Source organism: Columba livia, chromosome 26 (genome assembly GCF_036013475.1).
Source record: "Columba livia isolate bColLiv1 breed racing homer chromosome 26, bColLiv1.pat.W.v2, whole genome shotgun sequence".
Classification (NCBI taxonomy): Eukaryota; Metazoa; Chordata; class Aves; order Columbiformes; family Columbidae; genus Columba; species Columba livia.
The window spans coordinates 1991137-2015986 of record NC_088627.1 but is presented as its reverse complement, the minus strand read 5'-3'; the positions used below and the strand labels follow the sequence as shown (position 1 = coordinate 2015986).

The 24850-nt window shown below is 51.8% G+C and overlaps 2 protein-coding genes and 1 long non-coding RNA gene across 4 annotated transcripts; 1 reads left to right on the top strand and 2 right to left on the bottom strand.

Moving 5' to 3' along the window:
* Positions 1-6171: 6171 nt before the first annotated feature.
* Positions 6172-8367, bottom strand: YRDC (yrdC N6-threonylcarbamoyltransferase domain containing). The gene is made up of 6 exons (XM_065041438.1): positions 8192-8367; positions 7892-8087; positions 7573-7687; positions 7100-7219; positions 6782-6924; positions 6172-6644 (listed from the first exon to the last, which is right to left on the bottom strand). Exons 1-6 carry the CDS (start codon positions 8334-8336, stop codon positions 6566-6568), a joined length of 798 nt encoding a protein of 265 aa, XP_064897510.1. The 5' UTR covers positions 8337-8367; the 3' UTR covers positions 6172-6565.
* Positions 8365-9349, top strand: LOC135576413 (uncharacterized). Its single transcript, XR_010468134.1, has 2 exons — positions 8365-8477; positions 8566-9349. It is a non-coding gene; the product is annotated as an uncharacterized LOC135576413 (long non-coding RNA).
* Positions 9024-24787, bottom strand: MTF1 (metal regulatory transcription factor 1). 2 transcript variants are annotated; one of them, XM_065041425.1, is made up of 11 exons: positions 24673-24787; positions 23989-24450; positions 20506-20744; positions 19986-20117; positions 19391-19464; positions 18834-18967; positions 17968-18045; positions 17685-17787; positions 16675-17231; positions 16085-16151; positions 9024-15765 (listed from the first exon to the last, which is right to left on the bottom strand). In XM_065041425.1, exons 2-11 carry the CDS (start codon positions 24400-24402, stop codon positions 15371-15373), a joined length of 2193 nt encoding a protein of 730 aa, XP_064897497.1. In that variant the 5' UTR covers positions 24403-24450; positions 24673-24787; the 3' UTR covers positions 9024-15370. The 2 variants fall into 2 exon arrangements, with proteins under 2 accessions (XP_064897497.1, XP_064897498.1); XM_065041426.1 differs by having other exon boundaries at positions 24741-24761.
* Positions 24788-24850: the final 63 nt, after the last annotated feature.

The window sequence follows — 24850 nt, the reverse complement described above, 5'->3', positions numbered from 1 at the left end:
CGGTGCCCCAGCCCAGCAGAGCTGCAGGACACACGAGACACAAAACACATCCCGAGTCCGTCCCTGCGGCTCCGCAGGCTCTTCCCGTGCTCAAGAGCGCGCCAGGAGGGGCTGCAGGTGACAGGCGCTGCCAGAGATAAGACTCGGCAGCACAGCGCCGCGTTTTCATCTTCAAAGAGCTTGAAGATGCTGATAAATTAACAGCAGCCTCTCCTGGGCGCAGCTTTTGTCCCCGCGGGAAGGTCCGGGCCAGCGCGCTGGCATCGCGGAGCCGCTGCTGGAGCCCGTCAGCCCGAGCTGCCGCACACCGAACAATCAGAGATGGGGGCAGAGGAGACACCAGCAGAGCAGGGGTCCCTCGGGTGTGAAACACGGGGGTTTTCGCTGCAAACAGCCCCCAGCACAACCCCCCCAGCTGCGTCCGTCCATCTGTCCATCCGTCCCACCTGCCCGTGTCCCCCGTCGCGGTGGGGACGGGCGGCTGCCACCACCACCAGCGCCCACCCCGTCCTTACGTCTGGCTTGTGTTTCTACTTATCCCTTTCATCTCATCAGAGGCTGCTCAATTTAATTCCCCGCACCTTGGTATAAAGTCAGGGTCCCATCCAGAAAGCAATTTGTGTCTCCCGGAGCAGGCACTTGTAACATTTCCCATTAAAATGCAAATTTGGCTAAGTTTTCTGGCACCTCTTTTCCTTCCTTAAGGTAAGAAGAATATGAACTTGTATTATTTTTTCCACTGATGTTATCTTCCTCCCAGTTTTGTGCCAAGTATAAAAAGCTACCCGACATACACCTTCTGCAAATTAAATTTGAATTGAGTCTGACAGCACAACAGGGATCCAGATTACAAAGAGACGTGCTAGCCTAATTGGAATCATTTCTAAGAGGTGATTCGCGGCGGCGTTAAGCACGGCAGGAACAAGCGGAGCCCGCGCGGTCCCTGCACCCACCGCTCACCTCGGCCCAGCCGCCCGGCACCGTCCTGGCTGCAGGAGCAGGGGACGGGACCTCTTGGCACAGGATTTCGGCCAAACATGCTCAGAATAATTAAACCCATTGTCCTGCTCACACTGCAGTGTTTAAAAGATGATATTTCATGATTAAAAGCCCAAATCCTGCTGGACTCGCCACTTCTTCTCCCCTCGGACACCAGGAGGTAGGGGAGCTCTCTCCACACCTCGGGGGGCTGGTTAGAGCCTGGGGGGTATTTAAAGGACACGACTACTCACCAAGGGGAAAAAACTGATTATCATGTGATGGTCAGCTATGCAGAAAGCAGGGGGACGAGGCCGCCCGTCCCAGCGCTCCTTGCCCTGAGTCACCACTGGACACGGGTACGCTGGACCCGAGCGGCTGCAGAATTAACATGGAAGCATGGGGAATTAATTGCTCTCGCCACCTGCTTTTCTAGCGGGGATAATTCTAGGTGCAGCGGTTTGAACGACGGCATTTCGGAGAAGAGTCTCCCGTTCTCCTGATTCATCTAAGGTTAACTAAATTTGTTTCTCAGCAGGAGACAGCTCATCAGCCCGGCCCGCAGTACAACAGCTCCGCGCGCTCCCGCACGTCCCCGAGAAGCAGGGGACACTTAGGGGTTTGTCCCCAAGAAGAAGCAGGGTCCGGTGACAGCCCTGATCAGGTAGTGAGCTCGTGCAGGCTCAGGACCGCCCGTTCCCCCAGAAATCTCATCATAACGGGCAATTACACGAAGATTGTGTCGCAGCGTAACGAAGTCATTGCCCTTGACGGAGCTGCAGCGGCACACTGTGTGTGGGCAGAGTCAATGGGGAGCGGGGTCATGAACAGAAATCGATCGCTTTGCTGCAAAGATGGGATGGATCCAGTGATTCCCCTGTCCCGGACACCCCAGGGACAGGGGCTCTTGGGGACCCCTCTCCTGCGGGGCAGCACCAGGTCTGGGAGCCGCCACGTGGCTCCGGCTGCTCCCGCAACCTCCGTCCCTTCAGCAAATTAGCAGAATCAGCCGGCATTAATTATGCAGAGAATCATTTGCTGGTGAAATTAAAAAAAAAAAAAAGATCTAATTTAATCAAAGTATAATTAAATGAATAGTTAATTTAACAATTCCGCAGTGAAAACCCCTTGACCTCTGCAGCTCTCCTCCCTGCACGGGTTGTCCATCGCTGTCCACCCGGCTCTGGTGACACCCCCAGGACCCTCGTCCCCGTCCCATCCCCACCTCGGCCTGCGCTGCCAGCCCCTTCCCCAGGGACTCACCCGCAGCCATCGCCACGGTGTCAGGACCAGAAAGGGTAAATCACAGCCTGCTTGAAAAAGGGAGAGAAGAGACGGGCACACACAGACCAGATCACCCTCAAGCCCCTGAAAACTCCCAGTCCCAATAAACATTGTTTTTAAGGACCTGTTAAAGAGAGAAGAAGACGAGCAGCAGCCAAGTGGAATTTCCTTTGGAAAAGGGAGCTGAGAGCAAATCTGACAAATGCGCCTGAGTGACTCGGGAGAGGGAGCACGGTCTGGGAAGGGAACTCTCCAGATGGCCCCGAGGTCCCTTCTGTCTCTATCGTCTCTGCTTCTGCAAACTAATCCCCTAACTCAGCATCCTGGGGAGATGTGCCAGGCATCCTGCCAGCGCTGCAGCTGCGAGGAGGGCTGGAGGGCAGCACGAACAGATATCCGTGTGTGGCATGTAAAAGGAAACTGGGCTTTTGCGACAGACACCTCCAGTCTCTAGAGACAAACCCAAAGGAGCGTTTACCAGCAGCCTCCTCGCGCCACAGCAAACCTGGCTCAGGAGTGCGTGCAAAAGGCGGAGAAGCCCCAGTTTCACGGATCCCGCTTCCCATGCGCTGTTCCACACCTCCATCCTGCTACAGGCAGGCTGGTTCCTGCAGCAAAAACAAGACCTGCAGCTCAGCAGCCCCCTCTATGTACCAAAATGTCCTGCGTGGACACCATCATCTCTCCTGGCTGCAGCCACCAGTGACAAATCCTCACTCCCAGCTTCAAGCACCTGGCGCGGCAGCCTGTGCTCCATCTGGACGTGTTTCCCTGCGCTGGACGATCCCCCGGTCAAGGCGTTATAAGAAAAGATATCAGGAGATTAACATAAACATTGTTGGAAACATTTAATCAGCTACAAATTGCAATGTTATGTTTGCGGCTTAATTAGCCAAGCCTGGTTTTCTTTGCTCTGTATTGTGAAGTAGAGCGAGGGCATTTAGAAGTGGCATTGCAGATATCTGTGGTGATGGAGGAAACGTCCTTCCCGGCCGGGACCAGCGGGATCTCAGGGAAAAATATGTAAGAAAAATATTAAAGCAATTAATTCCAATCCCAAACATACTGTGATACCGTGTGTGCGAATTAAATGCATTCTCTGAGGCACCTTCCCGTAATGAGAGTTATTCCTGGGCTGCTCTAATTTATGTCCCGCTTCCTACAGCACTCCGAAGGAAACCCAAAATTCCGCAATAAGGGCTGCTCTAACTAGAGGAGCTGTGAGGAGTTCTCAGCACAGCCACCTCTGCCATGCAGAGGGTATGAAAAGCCACAGGCTCTCAGCCACCCACCGCAGCAGCAAGGATGACATTGTGATGGGAAGCACTCAGTACATCAGCAGATAAGATCAGCTGAGAAGCAAGAGTTACCCGGCAAATGCTGCACATCAGACAGACCCGGTCACTCAGCCAAGACCTCCAAACACAAACCCCTGAGTGTGTCCTTCCCCAACAGCTTCACGGGGACAGGAGGGGTCGGACACTCAGCGGTTTCACCTCTGACACCAGCACGAACCGAGCTCGGGTGCTGCTCATTTGAATCGTTGCTGTACCAGCTTGAAGTGGCTCTGCTAATGAGGTTCTAAAGATTCATTTTTATTTGGAGGGCAAGGGCTAATTAAAATGCAAACCACGTCTTTCCTGCTCCGAGCGCTCATGCCAATGTGATTTCCAGAAGGGCTGCGAACACAAGAGTCACCCTGATCTGTGCTGCTCCCGTGAATCGGCTCGTGAAGGTGTTTATGGTTCCACCTACAAGATGTAAAAAGGCGACTGCGCTCCAGCAGAAGCCGTTTGTCCGGTCAGCACGTCCCGCCCGGCTACGAGCAGCCAGCAGCCAGCCTGCAGCGTTCCCAGCGCGCACCAGGTCAGGAGCGCAGCTGCACCCCAGTTATTGATGGCGCAGGATTAGCTTGTCTGAACAGAGAAATACATCACCGGCAAAATAGGAAACATTTGGAAAGTGGATGGCGGACGTGAGAGTGATGAATGAGCGCTGGAGGAGCCCGGCGGAGATCAATGAATAGCTGATGAGCTGGGGGACGAGGCGCGGGGGAAGCTCATCGTGCAAATGGAGCAGCAGCAGCAGCGGGGAAATCGCTTGCTGTGCTGAGACATCCCTGTGAACCCCAACAGCCCCTACACCCCCCAGTGACACCCCCTGCATGGAGCAGCACCCGGCAGCACCGCGGGAGGGCGGAGGGCAACGATCCTGCCTTTATTTCCCCCAGTGCCTCTGTCCTGCAGGATTTCTAGTTTGAAAAGACGAGGCGAGAGCAGAGGCTGGGACAGGGGAAGCACCCGCAGACCCCTCACGCACAGTCTAGAGATGACAGCGACTCACCCGCCGGCTGCTCCTGAGCCGGCACAGCAGCAGCTCCGCAGACAGGCGGTTTTTGTGAAGACATCATTTTGGGGTCAGCTCTGTGTGTATCACAGTTCATTAGCAGCGACTGCGACAGCTGCTCATGGAGCAATAAAGACACATAACCCCTCCCTGGCCCTCAGACACTGGGAAAACCACTCCTGTGTGGGCAGGAGAGCGGCACCGCGTCCTGCCAGCCCGGCACGCTGCTGCCACCTGCGCCACAGCGCGGCACGCGGTTATTAATGTGCTTAAGCAACTGTACGGCTGCTGGCTCCGGGGCTCCCTTATACCAACCCCTACACCATGCACCCCTGCTCATCACTTCCAAATAGCTTTTACTTAGCTGGTTCTGCCCAGCGTTCAGCTCCTTCAGCTGCCAGTCTACACATTAGGCCTGAAAGGCAGTTTCTAGAGGCAGTGAACTCGCAGAGGGAGAAGAGTGACAGCACAGTGACTGGTTTGCAGATTCCTGTCCAGCACCACATCAAATTCTACAGTCTCTCCATTACCAACACGGTGCAGGTACTCCCGTGGGTTGTTTTTCTTTATCGCCGTCTGATGAACAAACACATCTTCTTTGGTATCGTTTCTGTTGATAAAGCCATATCCATTCCCGACATCGAACCACTTGACTGTACCAAGAACTTTGGTGGCCAGCACTTTCTTCTCCGTCTCAGCCGCGGCGGCTGTTGCGGTTGTGGCGGCGGCAGCACCAGGAACAGAAAGAGAAAGAGAAAGCTCTTCCCTCCTCCCTGGAGCGTCCCCCCCGCAGCCTGACCTCTGCCAGTCGCCTGAAGGCCGTGATTTGAGAGAAAATGACAGCAGATAGTTGTGGCACAACGGGCTGAACAGAGCGATTCAGAAGCGTCCATCAGCATCGAGCCCTGCTGGCGCTCAGGCGCGAGGGTCTGCCCGCGCGAGGTCACCACAGCAGCGTCCTTTGCATAAGTAAATGAAAGAAATCACTCGGAAAAAGCCTGTGAACACAGCACCGCTGGCTCAGCACAACGCTCACCGCACCCATAAAATGAGATTAAAACGTGTCCCCTTCGCCAGCAGGTGACAGCCAGCGAGAGGGAGGATTGCCAGAGCAAGTCCCACGCGTGCAGAGCTCAGGCTCCGGCAGCACTTGTCCCCTACACAAATGAGACAGAGGACGGACACGAGCTTCCCTCTTACAAAACTCACCTGAGCAGGGGGATGTCTCTTGCTGCTCTTTCAGAACTGACTCTGTGCTGCTTGTGGCCGCCACGTACGGTGAGGCGTGAATACAGCGGGAGCAGGACGTGGAACAGCTGCTGCAGGTGACGCTGCTGTCCCCAGAGAGGGGCGGCTGTCACCCCAGAGCAGCGCTGGTGCACGAGCAATGCGAGAGCTTTGCCAAACCTCTTTGCCAGACGCAGGTGGGACTCGTTACGGGGATCGCAGAGGCCCAAGCGCACAAAGGTGCTGCAGCAGCGCCCGGTCACAGCGGCACCAGGCGCGGTGATGAGAACGACGCGTACAGACACGCATGTGGATGCACAGAGACACAGACAGAGCTCTTGTTACCAGCGAGAGCAGAGCCAGGCAGAGCTGAGCCCTCTTTAATTAACAGTTCTCAACCCATAGGTTTACAGATACAGGCCTGGACCAAGAAAATGTTATTCCAAACACACAGTGACTTGTCTTGTGACTGTTTTCAGTCACGTTCCCATGCGTGGGCGCCATCCAGACCCACTCATTCACACGCCCAGGCCCAACATTCACACATCATACATACAGGGGTGGTTTTCCAGCCCGAGATATCATTCTCGCTGGCCTGGGCTATCACTCCTTACACTCATAAAAAACATACTTCTGTATAATAATTGGTTTATAACCTCAACACAACGCGTTGACCTTACAAAAAGCAACCCAACCGCGCGGGCACACGGTGCCCAGCTCCACAGCCTCCTCAGTGCCCCGGCTCTCCAGCCGGTTCTGGTATCAAGCCGTACTTCTGCCTCAGGATTTCAACCGTAGATGCCAGTGCGCTGCGGGGTGAAACAGAAGCGTCAGATAAAGGGTTTTAATGGATTAAATTGCATTTTCTGGGACAGACCAATCAACCAGACGCAGTACTGCGTTTTGAACCAAGAACAAAGCCGCAGTGACGTTGAGCAGCGCTCACCAGCCAGGACGAATGATGGTGAACTTCCCCGACACAGACAAGTCAACCACAGTCGACCCCAAGCGACACTCGGGGCTCTGGATGTCCCCTATGGGGCCTCCATCGATGATTAAGGACAGCTGAGGCCACAGCTCCTGGAATTCCTGAGGGGATGTAGATAAGAGTCTGCAGGCTGCTTCAACTACAGATCATATAATTTTTAAACATACAATAGCTGAGAAATTAATGTTTTATCGCTAAAGCTGGCTCCCAGTTTGAGAGCCTGGTTCTCCAACAGACTGCTGCAGCAACATCACTCAGCGGCAAACCCAGCCTTACCGAAACCGTCAGCGTGCTGGCCTGACAGCTGATGTTGGCGCTCGTCAGGGCCAGTGGTCCAGGGCAAGCTCGGGCCAACTCCCTAATGAAAGGGTGGTTTGGGATCCGAACACCCACCAGCTGCGGGGAAGAAGAGAACACGGTGTTACACACCATGTTTAACCTTGTTTAACCATCTTTAACCTTGCATTGCCTAAAGCCCCCGGACTTAAAGCTGCTACTCCAGAGCATCAATACGTCAGCACTCGCTGAACGAGCAATACGAGAGACGCGTCTTCATAAGACAACCCCTAACGTTGGGCTGTCGTGTTCAAATAAATCACAGGGAGCACAACAGCACAGGGAAAAAGGGAAAACGCCACTCACTGTTGAGCACAGCAAACACACGTTACAATAAAAACCACTAGAGCAGAAGCGCGAAAACAGCACGTTATTCCTCAAAAACACAGGTGTGTCCTGCACCGAAGACCTACCGATGTGAAAGGATTCAGGTCCTTATTTAGCTCTTCTGAACGCTTTAAGACCAGGGTCACGGGCCCTGGGAGCAGGTCCCGCAGCAGCTCGTCTGGCACGTTCACCTGGCAGTACCTGCACGGCAGGAGCGTGTCAGAGGCGGCCGCGCAGCCCCCCCGGGCCGCAGGGAAGGGCTGCAGGGAGGGGCCACTCCCGCACGGACACTCCGAGCACCGGCAGCGCAGCCCCCGCGGGAGCCGCGTCGGAGCCCCGGGCAGCCGCTCACACGCGGGCCGTGGGGCCGGGCAGGACCCCCCGGTTACCGGGGCTCACACCGACCTGTACAGCCGCTCCACGTCCCCCAGGCAGATCGCCAGCGGCTTCTTCCCGTTCCGCCCCTTCAGGCTGTAGATGCTCCGCACGGCGCCGGAGTCCTGGGCCAGCCCCGCCACGCCGTACACCGTGTCTGTGGGCACGGCCACCAGCCCGCCCGCCCGCAGGGCCCCGGCGGCGGCCGCCACCGCATCGCTCCAGCCTGCCCGAGAGCGGCGGGTCAGCGGGGCGGCCCGGCACCCCGGGACCGGCCCAACCCACCGCAGCCCCGCGCCCCCCGCACCGCCGTCTCCCTCCCGCCCGCACCTGTGTGCTCGGGCCGGGCCGCCCCGCCGGGCAGCGGCAGCGGCAGCAGGCGGGCGGCAGCGCGGCCCAGCCCCGGGCCCGTTCCCGGCGCGTCCTCCCCGGCCCGAGCCAGCGCCGCCAGCGCCGCCCGCCGCACGCCGTGCATGCAACAGCCGCTTCCGGGCCGGAGAGGGCGGGGCCGTGACGCACATCCGGGGGCGTGGCGAACGGGCCGTTGCCGTGGAGACGCGGGGCGGGCAGCACCGGGATGGAGGCGGCGGCGGCGGGACCCGCGGGGGAACGGGCGGTGGGTGCCGGGGGACGGGGTTACCGGGGGACGGGGTTACCGGGGAGCGCGGCCCGCGGCGCCGCCCGTGACCGCTGTCCCCCCGCAGGCGCAGCCGGACGTGCGGAGGCTGCTGGAGGCCCGGCAGCGGCAGCTCCGGGCCCGCATCGCCGCCTGCGAGCAGCTGGCGGCGGAGATGGCCGCGCTGCGGGCCGCGCTGCGCAGCGGCCCGGCCGGGGACAGCTCCGGGCCCGGGGCTTCGGGGGCCGCGCAGCCCTGAGCGGCCGGAGCCGGGAGGACCGACGGTCTCCGCTGCGCTCCGGGCTCGGTCGCAGCCCCGCCGGCGGTGCCGGGGAACCCGCAGTCTGAGGAACCGCCGAGCGACTCCCCAGCTGCGGCCTTGGGCTTGGCTCTCTCCTGCTGCACCGATACCTTATCTTACTAGATTTGCACTTTAAAATAAAGCAACTTTGGCTTAGTCTGCATCTACAGGGGGGGAAGGATCCTCACGCTTATCTCCCAAACAATTTATAAATACTCTTGAGGAAAGACTATCATAACACCATGTTTAAATAAGCATTTAATTAGGATTCCATTAGTATTAATATTGCTTTCAATTCCAAAAAAGTTAATTTCCACTTCTTTGCAGATATTTCAAAGTACAATATTAACTTCATACAAAATGAGCAATTAAGCAAACACCATTATTTCACATTTTACATTCTTCAAAAAATACAAATTCATATTTACTCTTTTGGGTTTTGGAGATGCTCTTCCTTTGGAAGTACTGTACCTGTAACTAACATATTCACATTGCTCAATGTAAGCACATTTGTTCCCATGTTTCATCGTTAAATAAATTCCTTTAACACCACGCACACATTCTTGACAAACCAGGGTTCCTTTGTTTTGTCACCTCCAAGCCCACGGCCCGGCTCCCCCCAAAAGCAGCACAGACACCTGCGGGGCCCCGGCCTCCCTGGGGCGCTGCGCCGGCCCCCGGCCCCGCCGGCCCCCGGCCCCGCTGGCCCGTGGCCACCAGAACCGCTCCCGCACCTCTCCAAGCGAGGCTCAGGCAGAAAGCAAGAGGACGGACACACAGCCACACAGCAAGAAAGACCAGCTCCTGGAACTACGGCTCTGCAGAAACACACCCTTGATTTTGCTGTAAAAGATCCTATGAAAAAAATTTCTTGTAAGAAAAAGTAGAAACTGCTTTTTTTGTTGTTTTTTTTTTTTGAGAAAGTGTACACTGCATAATGAACCAAATTTTGGCCAGCTTGCACACCACCCGAAGCATGGTGTGGGATTGTTTTAAACTGGTTCTGAGAACACACACACGTCGACTATGTACACTACTACATAAATATCCAGTTTAATTTGCATTTCTCAGTGCAGACACAGAATCCAACTTCTAGAACACAGGAGAGATATCCAGACAAGACGCAAAAAAGGTAAAAGTTCAGCCCTGTCCATGAGTATCAACTACAGGTAACACTTATAAAAACTTGACGTTGTTTCCAAAATATGTTATGGAAAAAATAGTGTAGCAATTAAAAACTATGCAATCAGAAATTTGTAGGGTTTATTAAAGACATGCCTTTTATTTTTTTGCCTTACGGTCCAAACTGACTCTAACAGTTCTGCCCAGCCAGGCCAGATCCCCAAAGCCAACAGATTTCCCAGCGCGTTGCAAAGCGGCTTCACCGCCCCCTTTGTCCAGGGAGGACCCGCAGGGGTTTGGGGACTCGCCCGCGGTCTCAGAGCCGAACAGAGAATGTGACACCGAGATCCCGCCTGCTCCACATGGCAGACGCGGCTGCCCCTCACCGCAGCTGCGCTCCCCGGGCAGGAGCAGCTGCTCAGCCCCACTCAGCTCCAAGGTCACGGTGCCTCAGCACCACCAGCCGCCTCCCAGCTCCTCCTCGCAGCCTTATCTAAAACTGGTGTGGGAAAAGTACTGTAAACGCTTCGACAACGTTGCTGCAGGTGCACGAAGTAAGGCAGATAACATGACATCAAAACTGATCTCAAAGACATTTCCAAGGTGCAACATGCCTGTTCTGAGCAGCTCGTCACTCCTGGTGGTCCTGGCGTGGCAGAACAGAGCAGGGGACGAGAGAGGGGGGACACGCACCAGATCGCAGTCGTGTCCAACCACAGTGACAGGACACACACACCAGATCACAGCCGTGTCCCATTGCAGGGACAGGACACACACACCAGATCACAGCCGTGTCCAACCACAGCGACAGGACACACACACCAGATCACAGCCGTGTCCAACCACGGTGACAGGACACACACACCAGATCACAGCCGTGTCCCATTGCAGGGACAGAACACACACACCAGATCACAGCTGTGTCCCACCACAGTGACAGGACACACACACCAGATCACAGCCGTGTCCCATTGCAGGGACAGGACACACACACCAGATCACAGCCATGTCCAACCACAGTGACAGGACACACACACCAGATCACAGCCGTGTCCAACCGCAGTGACAGGACACACACACCAGATCACAGCCGTGTCCCACCACAGTGACAGGACACACACACCAGATCACAGCCGTGTCCCACCACAGTGACAGGACACACACACCAGATCACAGCCGTGTCCCACCACAGTGACAGGACACACGCACCAGATCACAGTCGTGTCCAACCACAGTGACAGGACACACACACCAGATCACAGCCGTGTCCAACCACAGTGACAGGACACACGCACCAGATCACAGCCGTGTCCAACCACAGTGACAGGACACACACACCAGATCACAGCCGTGTCCCATTGCAGGGACAGGACACACACACCAGATCACAGCCGTGTCCCACCACAGTGACAGGACACACACACGAGATCACAGCCGTGTCCAACCACAGCGACAGGACACACACACCAGATCACAGCCGTGTCCCACCACAGCGACAGGACACACACACCAGATCACAGCCGTGTCCAACCACAGTGACAGGACACACACACCAGATCACAGCCGTGTCCAACCACAGGGACAGGACACACACACCAGATCGCAGCCGTGTCCCATTGCAGGGACAGGACACACACACCAGATCGCAGCCATGTCCAACCACAGTGACAGGACACACACACCAGATCACAGCCGTGTCCAACCACAGTGACAGGACACACACACCAGATCACAGCCGTGTCCCACCACAGTGACAGGACACACACACCAGATCACAGCCGTGTCCCATTGCAGGGACAGGACACACACACCAGATCACAGCCGTGTCCAACCACAGCGACAGGACACACACACACCAGATCACAGCCGTGTCCAACCTCAGTGACAGGACACACACACCAGATCACAGCCGTGTCCCATTGCAGGGACAGGACACACACACCAGATCACAGCCGTGTCCAACCACAGTGACAGGACACACACACCAGATCACAGCCGTGTCCCACCACAGCGACAGGACACACACACCAGATCACAGCCGTGTCCAACCACAGGGACAGGACACACACACCAGATCACAGCCGTGTCCCACCACAGTGATAGAACACACACACCAGATCACAGCCGTGTCCCATTGCAGGGACAGGACACACACACCAGATCACAGCCGTGTCCCACCACAGTGACAAGCAGCTGCCAGAAAGCGCGAGAGGACAGGCCGGCGAAAGCACAGTGCTCTCAGTGAGTATTTGCATAGATCGGACGTTTGCTAATGGTGCATAATTCTCCGGGGTGCAGACGGGGAGGGCAGAGCATCGCTGAGCTCGTTACTGGATTCATTCCGTTAGACAGACACAGACTGACCACGCAGGACAAGGATCTGTATATTGCACCAAGTTAAGCGCTCATCTTTGCACACCCCTGTTCACTTTTACTCAGAGCAAAAATAAACTTTGTGAAAGTATATACAAAAGAAATTGCAGCAATTGGGTTAAAGATAAAATAACCTAAAGTGCATTTTAGATACCAGTATGAGGTTCTGCGAACTAGTCTTTCTGGACACAGCCAGCATTACAGAAGTGCCCAATTCGTACTTTGTCCTATATAGCTCAGTACCAGCATTTAAACAGTGCACATTTTCCGTCCCTCTACCATCTACAAGCATGAAAAGCAACTTCTCCAGCCTTCAACTGCTTGCCTGGGCCACCGCCTGGGGAGTGGAGCCACCACTGTCAGGAATTAGACCCATATCTACATGTTTAAGCTTCTGCATCATCTAGAAACTGTAAGTAACAAATCCCCACGTGCCACAAAACAGCAAAACCTCTAAAAGAGCGACCCAGAGCAGTGCGGTGTTGCTCTCTGATCATTAAAGGGCTTTGTGAAATGCAGATTTTGCAGAGGGAGGGCACACTGTTCGCAGGGGCTCTGGCGTATTAACCCAACGTGCCCTTTTCTGGGAATTCAACATTTTAGCAGATCTATAACGGCAGGAACTCCCCACTTTATTAAAAATGTTGGTGTGCCTGTGGTAAGTGCTGGGGACGCGAGGGGAGGAGGAGAGGACGTTCTCCCGGGGTGTGCTGTGTCTGCCCTCTCGCCAGCTGCTCGCGGATCTGCTCCCGTCCCAGCACGGTGACCGTCACAGGGGCTACTCACACAGCCCTGGGGACGACAAAACACCCGTGACAGGGACCAGGCACAGCACGGAACACTCCGGAAAGCAGACCAGCAACTAAGCAGCTGAAGCACATACCTGTACAACACAGCCCCGTGGGACGCACAGCCCACGGTGCGGCAGCCCGTGCGCTCACAGAATCGCGCTGCTCCTGCCTCGTTACAAGCTCTAATTAGTTTCACCTGAATCGCAACCCACCTGGTGCACATACAAGAGGGTGACGGCAAACCCAACGCACCTGAAGTCAGTGTCAACTTGGAGCACATTGCTTTTCCTAAACACACCAACAGAAAGCAGCAGCTGTGAGAACAGCGGAGGGGAAGCTCTGCCGCCCGCTCGGAAAGCACACGCGTACCTCGCCGCCGCCGATCCCCACGCTCCCCAATCAGCTTCCTATTCCAACGCCTCTGGCAGACGATCTTACTCAGTTCTGTCACAACGGGGTCCCTGAAGGCGCTCTCTGGTCCAACCAAAAGCATTTTAGGTGGACTGAATCACAAGTAGCACGGAAAAACACTTCTCTGAAGGAGGGAAAGGCTCTGATGAGGTTGCTAAATCCCCCAATTGTCGCGTTTCAGGCCACATCTGGTACCGTTGTCCCCATCGGAGAAAAGCCGCAACTCCAGGGGCATCTGCACGCTCCTGCGTCAGCGGCCTCTTGCACGCACGCGCGCTCAGACAGGGTCGCTGCAGCCCGACCCGGCTCGGCCGGCGCCGCGGGGCTGAGGCTACAGAGCGCTCAGCACGGGGGGTTCATCGCCTGCTCGTCACCCGCAGCCCCGGGGTCCTGTGGGACCCCCGCGGGTACACTGAGCAGCTTTGATCAGATCCAGAGGGAAAGAGCGCTACCCACTAGAGGTTTGCATGACTAAATTTAGTGCAGAGACACTCCACGTTAATTGGCTTGCAGTCATTATCTTTGTATCTCACTAATGACAAGGCTGTAAACTGAATAAAGACTATTTAATATTCTTTCCTTTAACACACAAAAAAAAAAACCTGACAGCCCAAGCCAGAAAGATGGATAAAACACTATAAAATTACATCTTTTAAAATAATGCAGCATAAATAAACCATTTAGAATGAGACTGCATTTATTGCAACATTACAGGCTTTTTGGTGGAAGGGGGGTTTGTGTTTTATTTACCCTGAGTAGGTTAGAATATAGACTTTCAGTTTGATATGAAAAACTACTACGTCGTGTAACATATTTTAGTCAAGAAATAGCCCCGTGCACAAGAAGCTGGCATTGCAGTAGGTTGGAGGCAGATTCAGGCAGAAATTATATAACTCAACAGACAAAAAAGAAGCATTTATGGACAGCTGAAGGAACAGACTCACTGAATTCCAACTGAATTTATCTTGAATCATTCTGAAAAGTTTCCTAGAGTTGTTCTTGACAAAAGATGAGAGTAACCAGCAAAGGCACCACGCTCCTCGTTAAACAGTCGCGGGGGTTCTGGGGGTGACTTGCTCCTGCACGGAACCACAGAAACCAGCAGAGCAGCAGGACAACCTGACCACAGCGGGGACTCGCCGCGTCCCCCGCAGCCCAACAACAGACCCTGAGCCCCAGTGAGCTGGGGCTCCCACCGGGTCTCCACGTTGTGAAGCAGCGTCTGCCACCACACTTCTAAGTCCTAACGAAATTAAATGAACAGATCTATCCGAAAGGAACTCCTCAAAATTTCTGCAAGCTTTAGGAACAGCTACAGAACAAAGCAAACCCAGGTATCAGCTCCCAACTCAGTGATGAGACAAGCGCATCCCAATGAAATGGCAGATAAATCATCTCCTACAATAACACCATTTTCTACAACAGCAAATTCCTTTCCTGGGCTCCCCTTATAGTGCATGATTAGTATCAGACAAGAGACAGAAGAAATTATAGACCCAAGGAGTTGTAACAAAGACCCACTCACTGCCAGTACCTTAATCCCAAACATAACTGATGTGCAACTGGAGACAAACTAACCCCCCTTTTTCTTTTTAAAAATCTTTTTGCACATGAGTAACCTTAACTTCTGTGTTCACATATGACAAGCAAAAGTGACAGACAGTGCAGCCAAAACAGTTCATATATAACTTAGCTTTTTCTTTTTTTTCTTTTCTTTTTTTTTTAGATAGATTCTCAAAGATGGATGTACCTGGGACGTGACGAAGATGACATCTGTGAAGCAGAAATAAGCCACAAAACTTCCAAAGAGGAAGGAAAAATAATTGATCCTTCAGTTTCTGCTTCTAAGGAGAAGGGTTTGACCCTCCAGGTGCAAAGGAAAATCTGGAACATCTTCACTTAGAGAAGCTGCTGTTCAAACCCATTTCTTCCTCACCCTGCAGTAGTGCTTCGATTGGAATTATATTAGATGGGGTTTCAGGGCTTTGGAGAGACAGGAAGTCCGAGACATCCATGGCACTTAACGTTTCAGTCTGGGAGTCTGAAGGGTTAACGATCTGCCTGCTCTGCCCGCAGGAAGGGGAAGAGGAAGAGGAAGAGGAAGGAAAGGTCTGAGGCGGCAGCGGGGGAGCTGGCTGCTCCAAAGCCTCCGAATCGGGCGAGGGACATTCCTTCTTGAGGGCGGCTCTGTCCTTGGCAGAGTCTCGGCAGGCACACTGGCACTGGCAGGCCTCCTCCTGCTTTATAATGATGACAGGGACGCTGAGACCGATCTGCTGAACAGGGTTTCCTGAAGGTGAAACAAAGACAAACCCAACAGAACGACATCATTTCACAGCAGGGAGAGACGGATCATCTCTGTTCGATTTGACTCTATGCACCTTGCAGCAGAGACTACCTGTTACTTTGTTCGAGTAGAGTAAAACCTCCCGCAGATGATAAATAGGACAGTGCTTACCAAAAACCGCACTTAAAACCCGAGGAAGATTAAAAACAATTAAAAGATTGTCTTCAAAACTCCTGCAAGCAATGAAATCACCGCAAATCGCGGTCAAGCTAACAGTGCTACAACAAGAAAGAGAGAAACGCAAGTTCAGTGTCAAGCTTACCTGTATTGCCAGCTACTGGTAACGCAGTTGTAAAAAAGACCTTTTCTACTACTTTTGGAACTTGTGGCTTTAAAGGAAAAAAAAAAGTGAGTCAATTCCAATCAAATTTCTACTGTTCAAACAGCTGCAATCAAAAGCAACAGCTGTATACACATTCCAAGGAGAACACATGGGAAAACTAATTAACAAATAAAACATTTAGCTTGGTTCTGGGCTATGTTCTGGCTATTCCAAAACTCAGAGTATTATTTCTACAGTCTTAAAGATGGGGAGTAATCACCCTCCCCATTAATTACCCTCCCCATATGTGCTTGTTAACACAGCTCGTGGTTTTTGACGACTGAATGACTGAACTCTTAAAACCTGCTGCGCTTGCTCACACTGCTTGTACCCGCTGCCATTTACTCTCGACCAATTGCAACTAAGAAAATCTAAAGGTGACAGCAGTATTCTTAAAAATAAAACAAAGTCTCAGAGATCCAGGTTTACTAGAGAATCAGAAACATTCCGTTTTCCCAGAAAACCTTTTGGGACTCTAATTGGAAGAGGGACGGCTCAAGCTGTTTTAAAGCCGTGCTGGATGCACTCACCATTTGTTCTTGGCTTTGCGGAGAACCAGTGGCACCATTTAAGATCCACTGTAAGTTCTGCTCGTCCATGACAATGCTGGACTGCAGGATAGCGGTGCTCGGAGAAGGAGTAATGGTTATCGTTGGATTACTGGTCAGAACAGGGTTGGCCGCAACAGGCACAGTCTGAACGACAGCGGGCAGGGGCTCAGCGGCACTTGGGGCTGTCGGGGCCGGTGGCCCAGCAACCACCGAAAGTCCCTGCACGACGGGCTGCGGCGGGGTCTGAGTGTGCTGCAGGAAGTCTTGGTGACTGGCTGCGAACTGTGTGCTGCGAGGAACAGGCACTTCTGGGGATTGTAAAACAGTTGCAGGATTCCCGAATGCAGCTTGCTGTGAGCTGGTTCCTATGGAGGAGGGCGCAGCGGGCGCTGCTGAGGCTTGTAGTGCTGAGTGCGACGGCTCCGGGATGCCGAGCTGCAGGACGAGTGGAAGAGACAACGACGCTGAGTCTCCTGCAGAAGGCGGGACAGCAGTGACCGAGTCTGCGTCGCCGTTAAAACCTTCAATCAAGGCAGCTGTCAAAAGAAACAAAGGAAAAACAGGAATACAGCAGTTCTCATAAGATCTGAATGAACAGCTTTTTCAAGGAACTTCTCAGCTAGCTGATGGATTTTTGTCAAGTAAAGCACTGCCAGTTTCACATCTTCAAAAGCGTGTAACACTGGACTGTGAAATCTAAAACTAGGTCCAAACTCAAGCAGCCAGTAACACTGAATACTACACACCAGCTGATCAGCCTCATTAGCTCTAAGAAGCCTTTTTATCAGCACATGGAGAGAGGAAGCTGAGAACAACACTGACGTGGAAAGTCCAAGAGCATCAGTGTCAGCACTGTAGGAGGACACACTGCAAACACCCGGCCAGTTCCCTGCCAGTGTCCCGGTGTGACACCCCCAGCGAATACAGCGCGTTTCAACACAAAAACTGTCAAAAGCGCCCTCCTAAACCAGCGCAGGTTACAGCTGTACCTGTCTGCTGAGAGTCGTCCGGATTTGCAGTGTGGTCCGGGCTCTGAAACATCGACTCGAAGATGCTGACTGGTGAGATTGTGCTCAGGTCTTGTCCGTGTGTCTGGCAAACAAAATAAAGAGCAAGATGTCATAACGTTATGTTTCATTCGCCTGAACAAGCGCAACAGAAGTAATCGCCCATACGTATTTAATCTGCTGCCTTCTAGTTGACAGGACAAGCACACAGCCAGAAAAAAGCAAAACTGAACAGGGGCGAGGCAATTCCAGGACAGTAACTCACCGGATTTGAGCTCTCCCGCAATTCTGAATCTGTTGATATGAGGCTTAAGTCACTCAGGCAAAGGGAGTGGCTTGTATCCTGTAAGGAAGAAAAATAAACTGAATTCTATATTAAAAAACCAGTATCAGAAACATTTTAAATTACTCTATACAGTCCATACAATCCTGTCTATGCAGAATTCTTTTTACCTGTATGTGACCCAAGGCTCAGTTCTAAAATCAACAGCACAATGTTACTAAGCAAAGGATATTTTGCAGCTATCAAGGATTCTTAACATCTCTTCCGCATTACTTCCAAAAAATTAAATAACCTAGAATTCTAAGTTAGCACTGGAACAAATCGATCTATAGAAAATAAAAAATGTAAACTCTAACAGTATATATTTTTCTTTGCACACTTATTACATAGAAACTACAGGGAAAACAGGATAATATATAACACTGCCTATACATTTGTGTCAACACTCAGCATAGTCATCAAAGCAGCTGTAGCCCAAGAATTCATTTCAATGGGATTTAAAAGAACAGACAAATTTAGATGAGCTTTTCCACATAAAACACCAAAGACTATACTAGAAGCTTCAGAAATATTAATCACACTGTTTATTATCCACATGCTGTACACACAGCATATGAGATAAACCTGATGCTGCCACCTTCAACACCAGCAATTTCAGAACTGAAACTGAATTGTCACCCGTGGGCTCCTTCACGGGAAACAGGGCACCAGGTAGTTACAATTCCCTTTGAAAATCCCAGCCCTAAACGTTACACCTTTAGAACACGCTACAGACCGAATAATTTCTTTCCCAAGGTACGGTTTTCTCTCCATCTAAGGCAGAAGCATCGGGAAGAAGCGCTACCCACCTCAGAGACGCTGTTATTGGGAAGTGCGCTATAGGAATGTCCTTTCTCGTGACCTTTCATGTGGCTCTTGAGACTGTACTGTGTACTGAAGGTCTTCTCACAGCCGTTACTGGGGCAGAAGAAGGGTTTCTCCCCTACAGGCAGCACAAAACACACACAAACACTTTTAAAGCACATAGAAGAGTGGTGGTAATATCTATACAAACAAGACTGTTTAGTGCCACTTTACGCATTCATGATTCTGGGGAGTCTTGCAGATAAAAGCTTCTGTTTTACCACGTGAACTGACATAAGAACACAAAATTTAATTTGTATGCATCATTATTGATATATTTGTGAAACACACTCATGAAATTAAAGACCTGTCAAGCAGAGCCCACTTCCCCAACCTGCCAGGGTCCCTCTGGGTGCCCTCCCTTCCCTCCAGCACACCGTGCAGCTTGGTGTCACCCACATATTACATATATATATGTATGTATAAAAACATACTAGGACTCTGAGAGTTAGTAGAAACTGAACAAATTCAACTAAAGCAAAACCAAGCCCTTGGGACTCACCAGTATGTGTCCTAACGTGTGTTTTAAGGTGATGGCTTGCAGCAAAAGCCTTCCCACAGCCGTCGTGCTCGCACCTGAATGAGGCAGCACACGAGAGTCAGCATCACGCCGCTCCAATGCATTAGTTACAACCTCGCCACGCTTTGCAATAGTCCCAGGACTCTGAACAGCAGGTCTAGTGCTGATCCGAGTCAGCAATCGGGTCTCTCCCACCGGCTCCTGCACAGGCTGCAGCAGGGCTCTGAACAGGATGGTAAAATTCAAGTATGAAGCTGGCATTTGGCAGGGGCCCCTTCATGGAATAAACATCTCAGCACAGCAGAGACGCAGCACTGTGTTTTAAGAACGTGTTCATGGTGGTACACATTTATGTTTAAGAAAACAGCTTGACTATTCTTGTCTTTTCAGACAGTCACTTCACCCCCTGTCACAGGTGCCTGAGGGAGCTCTACAACAAATATGTTCAAACACTACCTGCCTTTGCTTTTTTCTCATGAGAACAGCTTCTCATCCAGGACAGTAACCGCCACCTTTTGGCACAGGTGGCCCGTCACACAAGCCCCACAGAAGTGAAAATCGCCGTCCAGCAACTCACCGAAATGGCTTTTCTCCTGTGTGTGTTCGGATGTGCTTCCTCAGGTCGCTGTGCGTTGTGAAGTATTTACTGCAGCCTTCCGATTCACAGTTAAATGTTTTCCCTGTGTGAAGCCTCTGATGTGCTTTCAACCTAAAAAGCATGCCAAAAAAAAATCCCTCTCATGACTTGTAGTACGAGACAGTCCCTACCTGAGGCAAGCGAGACATTCATTCAAATGTGCAGGACAGGATGAAAGGCTTAGCTTGAACTGAAGGTAATTAAGCTTATCAAAGTAATTGATATCACTTCTGAAGCCCTCAAGCGAATCTGAGAATTCCTTGTGCACCATTTTCAATGCTACTGTAACATAAATAAGCTGAGTATGTCACCAGAGGCTCTGTCATCCTACTCCTGGCACAGCATTCCCACATTATGGGGGGGGTTATATTAATATCCGTAGCTGGCAGAAGCGTAACAATTGTGTCCAGGCCCAAACACAAAGCAGACGCAACGTGCGGAACAGCAGCCGCTTTCCTACCTGTACAGTGTATTGAACGCCTTTTCGCAGCCCTGCACGTCACATTCAAACGGCTTCTCCTTCGTGTGCACTCGGACGTGGATTTTGAGGCTGTAGGAGGTAAGAAAGGCCTTGCCGCAGCCTTCCTGATTGCAGACAAAAGTGTATTCCCCACGGTGCGTCTTTTGGTGAGTGCGCAGGTTCCCGGCAGTGCTGTAGGTGCGCGGACAGCCCTCGAAGGTGCACTGGTATCTCTTCACCTGAGAGACACAATGCTGCAGACTTAATAATTCGTAAGCATTTCTGGAGTTCAAACAGGGTAGAATTGCAGTTAAACACCAAAAGACAACGGAATAGCTTTTTACCTCAAAGGAAAAAAAAGTTATTGCCAATCAATTATCAGATAATATTTCTGCTGTGCTATGCGAGGAGTGGCACACATTGGAAAGCAGGCCAACATTGTAGAAGAATAGTAATAAGAGAGGACAGTAAAAAGACAAAAAACATCAAGTGTTTAAATTGAACAAACAATCTTGATGATAGGACCAGCAGTAACTTGAAGAGGAAGATATTCTGGAGGTCTTCATGGTTTTTTCTAGTCACTTAGCACTGTTAGAAGCACCATACAGAGAAGGAAACAGCAATTCCACTGTAGAGCAGCTTGCACTTCATTTATAGTTCAAACCGGCCAAAAGTTATCAATAAATATCCAAGCATTATAACACAGTTACAACATGATTAAGAAGTTTGGTTGTGTTGAGTCAGCCAAAACACAGAGCATAGGCCAATAAAACACAGGCGCGAGGTCAGAAGGCAGTTTTTATCAGAGGAGCAGGGGTACGTTATCTTCACCGGGGATCATCAGATCCAGTACGATTTCTGTACCACCCTGGCGGAGCCTTCGTGCAGCTGGAAATGAGCAGCTCACATCCTGCATCCCAGGCTGTTCTCCCTGTGACACACGAGCGATTCGACACTGGCATGAAGCACTGACCAACCACTGAGGAGTCTGCCAAGCTTTCCGGGCACTTACATTTAGATCCAGAAAGTGAAAGAAAAGGAGAATATTTGCTATAGACGAAGGTTTGGCTCCCAGCTGCCGATGCACACGTTCAAAGGAAGATGGCAGCAACACTTTCGGTTTAATGGCCTGAACTAGGACAGAGGCCTTGCCCAGATCCCCGTCCGAGCAGGACGCTGCAGACAGGAGCAGTACAACCACCGCGCTCCAAGCAAAACAGAACTTCCCGTAAAGCAGCAAAGCATTTAATTCTCTTTTCACATTAGCACATCAAATGAGCGCTGACTACACGCAGCAAATCACGCAGCTAATGGCGATTAAAGACTTGAGTCACAGCAGCAAGAAGCAGCGACTAAAAGCAACACGAAGCGAGAGGAAACCCGCAGCTGGCGAGAGGACCCAGAGCACAGCCAGCGGCCGCTGGGACGACAAAGGCTGTGGCCACGGCCTGTTGCTTTTGGCAAAGGGGAACGCGCTGCCTGCCCCACGGGGAGGAAGCCGGAGGAGCCTTAGTTAAGCATTTACCATACAAGTTGGAACCAAGTGCCCAACAAGCAACAAGACTGGCAAAAGCTGAGCCTAACGCTCTGTGCCAAAGTCTGCTTCAGCTGCCCGGTTTGCCCTTAACTCAGCTGCAGTTTACAAGATTCCCCTTCCATTGCTATTTCTCCCATGTCATCACTGAACGAAAATAAAACTAATTTGAAATAGAAGACTATAGCCACGTTGATTCTTACAGCCAGAATTATCGTGGGAGAAGTATAATATAAAAAAGGAAGTCAATTAATGAAGCGTAAAACCCTCTTTTGTTTCATAAATGTCTAAGACTGACCCAAAAATTTAACACTTTAAAACCGTTATCTCAAGCGTTAGAACTGCTACAGATGTTGTGGGAGCACCCAAGAACTGGGCTGCGGACTGTGAGAGACGAGCCCAAACGTGCGGGGGTTCTAGAGCTTTCCCCTCCCCACCTCCAGACAACTTATCAGCATTTGAAACCGCAGGACAAAACGCGTTTGTACAAGACGAAAGTGTCATATATGCTTACGGCTTATTTCCACTGCTCTCAAATCACGGTGTGACTCCTCCCCCCGCCCCCGGAAAATCAATTCAACGATGGAAAATAAATTCAGATAAAGGATTTCATTACGAAATTCCAGGTCTAACGAACTTTTCCTAAAAAGGAGGAGTAAAGAAATCAAAGCAGTTTAATTGCATGTGCAGTCGTCAACACTGAGTACGCACTGTTCTCAGACACTGCACATTGCACACTGATTATCCTACTAAAAGAAAAGAAAGTAGATATGACTGACATACGAAAATTAAATATTTTGGCAGCTAAGAAGGCAGGATACAACGGCTGCTAATATAAATAATAACTGAGCAAAAGGAGTTCTTTAGACTGAAATGGGCTCATTGAACAAATGTCAGCCCAGAAGTTCCGTAATTAATTGCAGAGCATCTCCCCACCACCGCACGGGCGGTAACGAAGGCTCCCTGCTAATCTAAATTATTCAGAGAGTTCACACCAGCTCCCTTTCTAAGCAAGGGCTCGTTTCTGCAATTCTCTTACACCGAATATCAGTTACACAAGCGGCTGACGTAGCACCGACACAGCGCGGACACTGTAGAGCACCCCTTATGTAACTCAGAAGGGCCAAAAAAGGGACACGAAGTCGTCACTGTGTTGGTATTTCAGTCAACTTTGCATTGCTTTTGTGCCTAAAAAGCCAGAATCCCAAGTCAGTCTGTACAGACCCTCATCACTTCACATGCAGGTGGAATTCACTAGGGAAACAGAATTAAAAACAATCACCACTCTAAATAAGTAAGATGACTTAAGCTTTCAAAATACAGCAGATTACAACCTAAAGTTTCCCTTATTTTCTTCTCACAGTTTCCCTGTGAGCAACGCAATAAAACAACAAGCAATTTTAAGTTTGGCATTTTAAGTTTCACGCTTCAGCTACTGTCAATAGTCTGGAATTTAACCTGTAACTTGGATGCGCGTTTCTCAAGAACGCGCTTAACCGCAGCGTAACAGGGTTCGTGTTCTTTAGTTATCTCTAAACTCAGGAAATAATTGTCCAACCAAGAGAAAAATAAAAGACCACTAAAATCACATACACTACGAATATCAGCACGTGTTTTCCTGCTATCTAGTGTGCTACTGAGTGTCAAAAAGCACTTCTTGGCTGCTTTAGAAGAAAGAGATATAGAGTGAAAAGTGATGACACTTGCAGCTTTGCCCAAGAGACTGTGGGAAACGCGCCTGCTACCAGCACAAAGTTTCACTATCGCTAAAGCAACAGCAGATTTAATGCCGTGTAATTCACCCCGCTATACAGGAACCTTTAGGAACAAGAAACTTCCGGCTGCCTTGCAGCAAATAGTCTTAGAAAAAACACATTGTCAAAGCATTTAAGGTCACCAGGTGAAAAACATTCACAAGAAGTATAAAATTCAGCATCATATTCACTTACTTCTTTAAGCTTGGTTTCTGGGCATTCGGACTGCAAAGTGAGCGTTGCTCCTTCGATATTTCTTGGCATAGGAGTTGAACCAGGATTTATTGTTAGATGGATCTGATCTGGAGAAATAATGTGTTGCACGTAACCCTGGGACATTCCTTCATGATCTGGTATTAAATGAAATCCTTCCTCGTGACCCTCCGGCAGAAAAGGCAAGTGATCGCCGCACTGTCCCTCGTCCTCATCATCCTCCAGCACGCTGTGGTCCTGCTCTATCAGCACAGTCGTCCTGTCGTACACCGTCCCGGACGATGAGGAAACCAGCCCGTTTTTGTCGCCAAACCTCATCATGTTGCCATCCTGGGCCAGCTCCTCCTCCTCCCCCTCGCAGAAGGTCGCGCTGCCGTCGGGGCTGTTCTCGCCCATGGCTCAGCGCTCACAGCGATCCCGCGGGGTCACACCGGAGCGGTTCATCTGTAACACCGGGAGGTCAGGCGGTTCTACCGGGCCGGGCCCCGCGCCCCCCACCCGGCCCCGGGGCGGTGGCGGAGACTCCGGGCCGGGCGTTCCCTCCCGTGCGCCGCGCTACCCCCGCCCGGCCGCGCCGCCCCGAGCAGAGCGGCTCCGAGCGGCTCCGAGCGGCTCCGAGCGGCTCCCAGCGCCCCCGGCCCGCCCGCCCGGCCCCGCCGCCCTCACCGAGCTCCCGGCAGCGGCGGCACCTCCGTCCCCACCCCGGCGGCACCATGATCACCAGCACCACTCACTTCCGCTTCCGGCCGCGCGCGGCCCGACGGGAGCGCTGCGCCCACCGCAGGCCCTCAGGGGAAGGGGCGGGGTCTGGAGAAAGGGGCGGGGCCGCGGGAAAAGGGCGGGG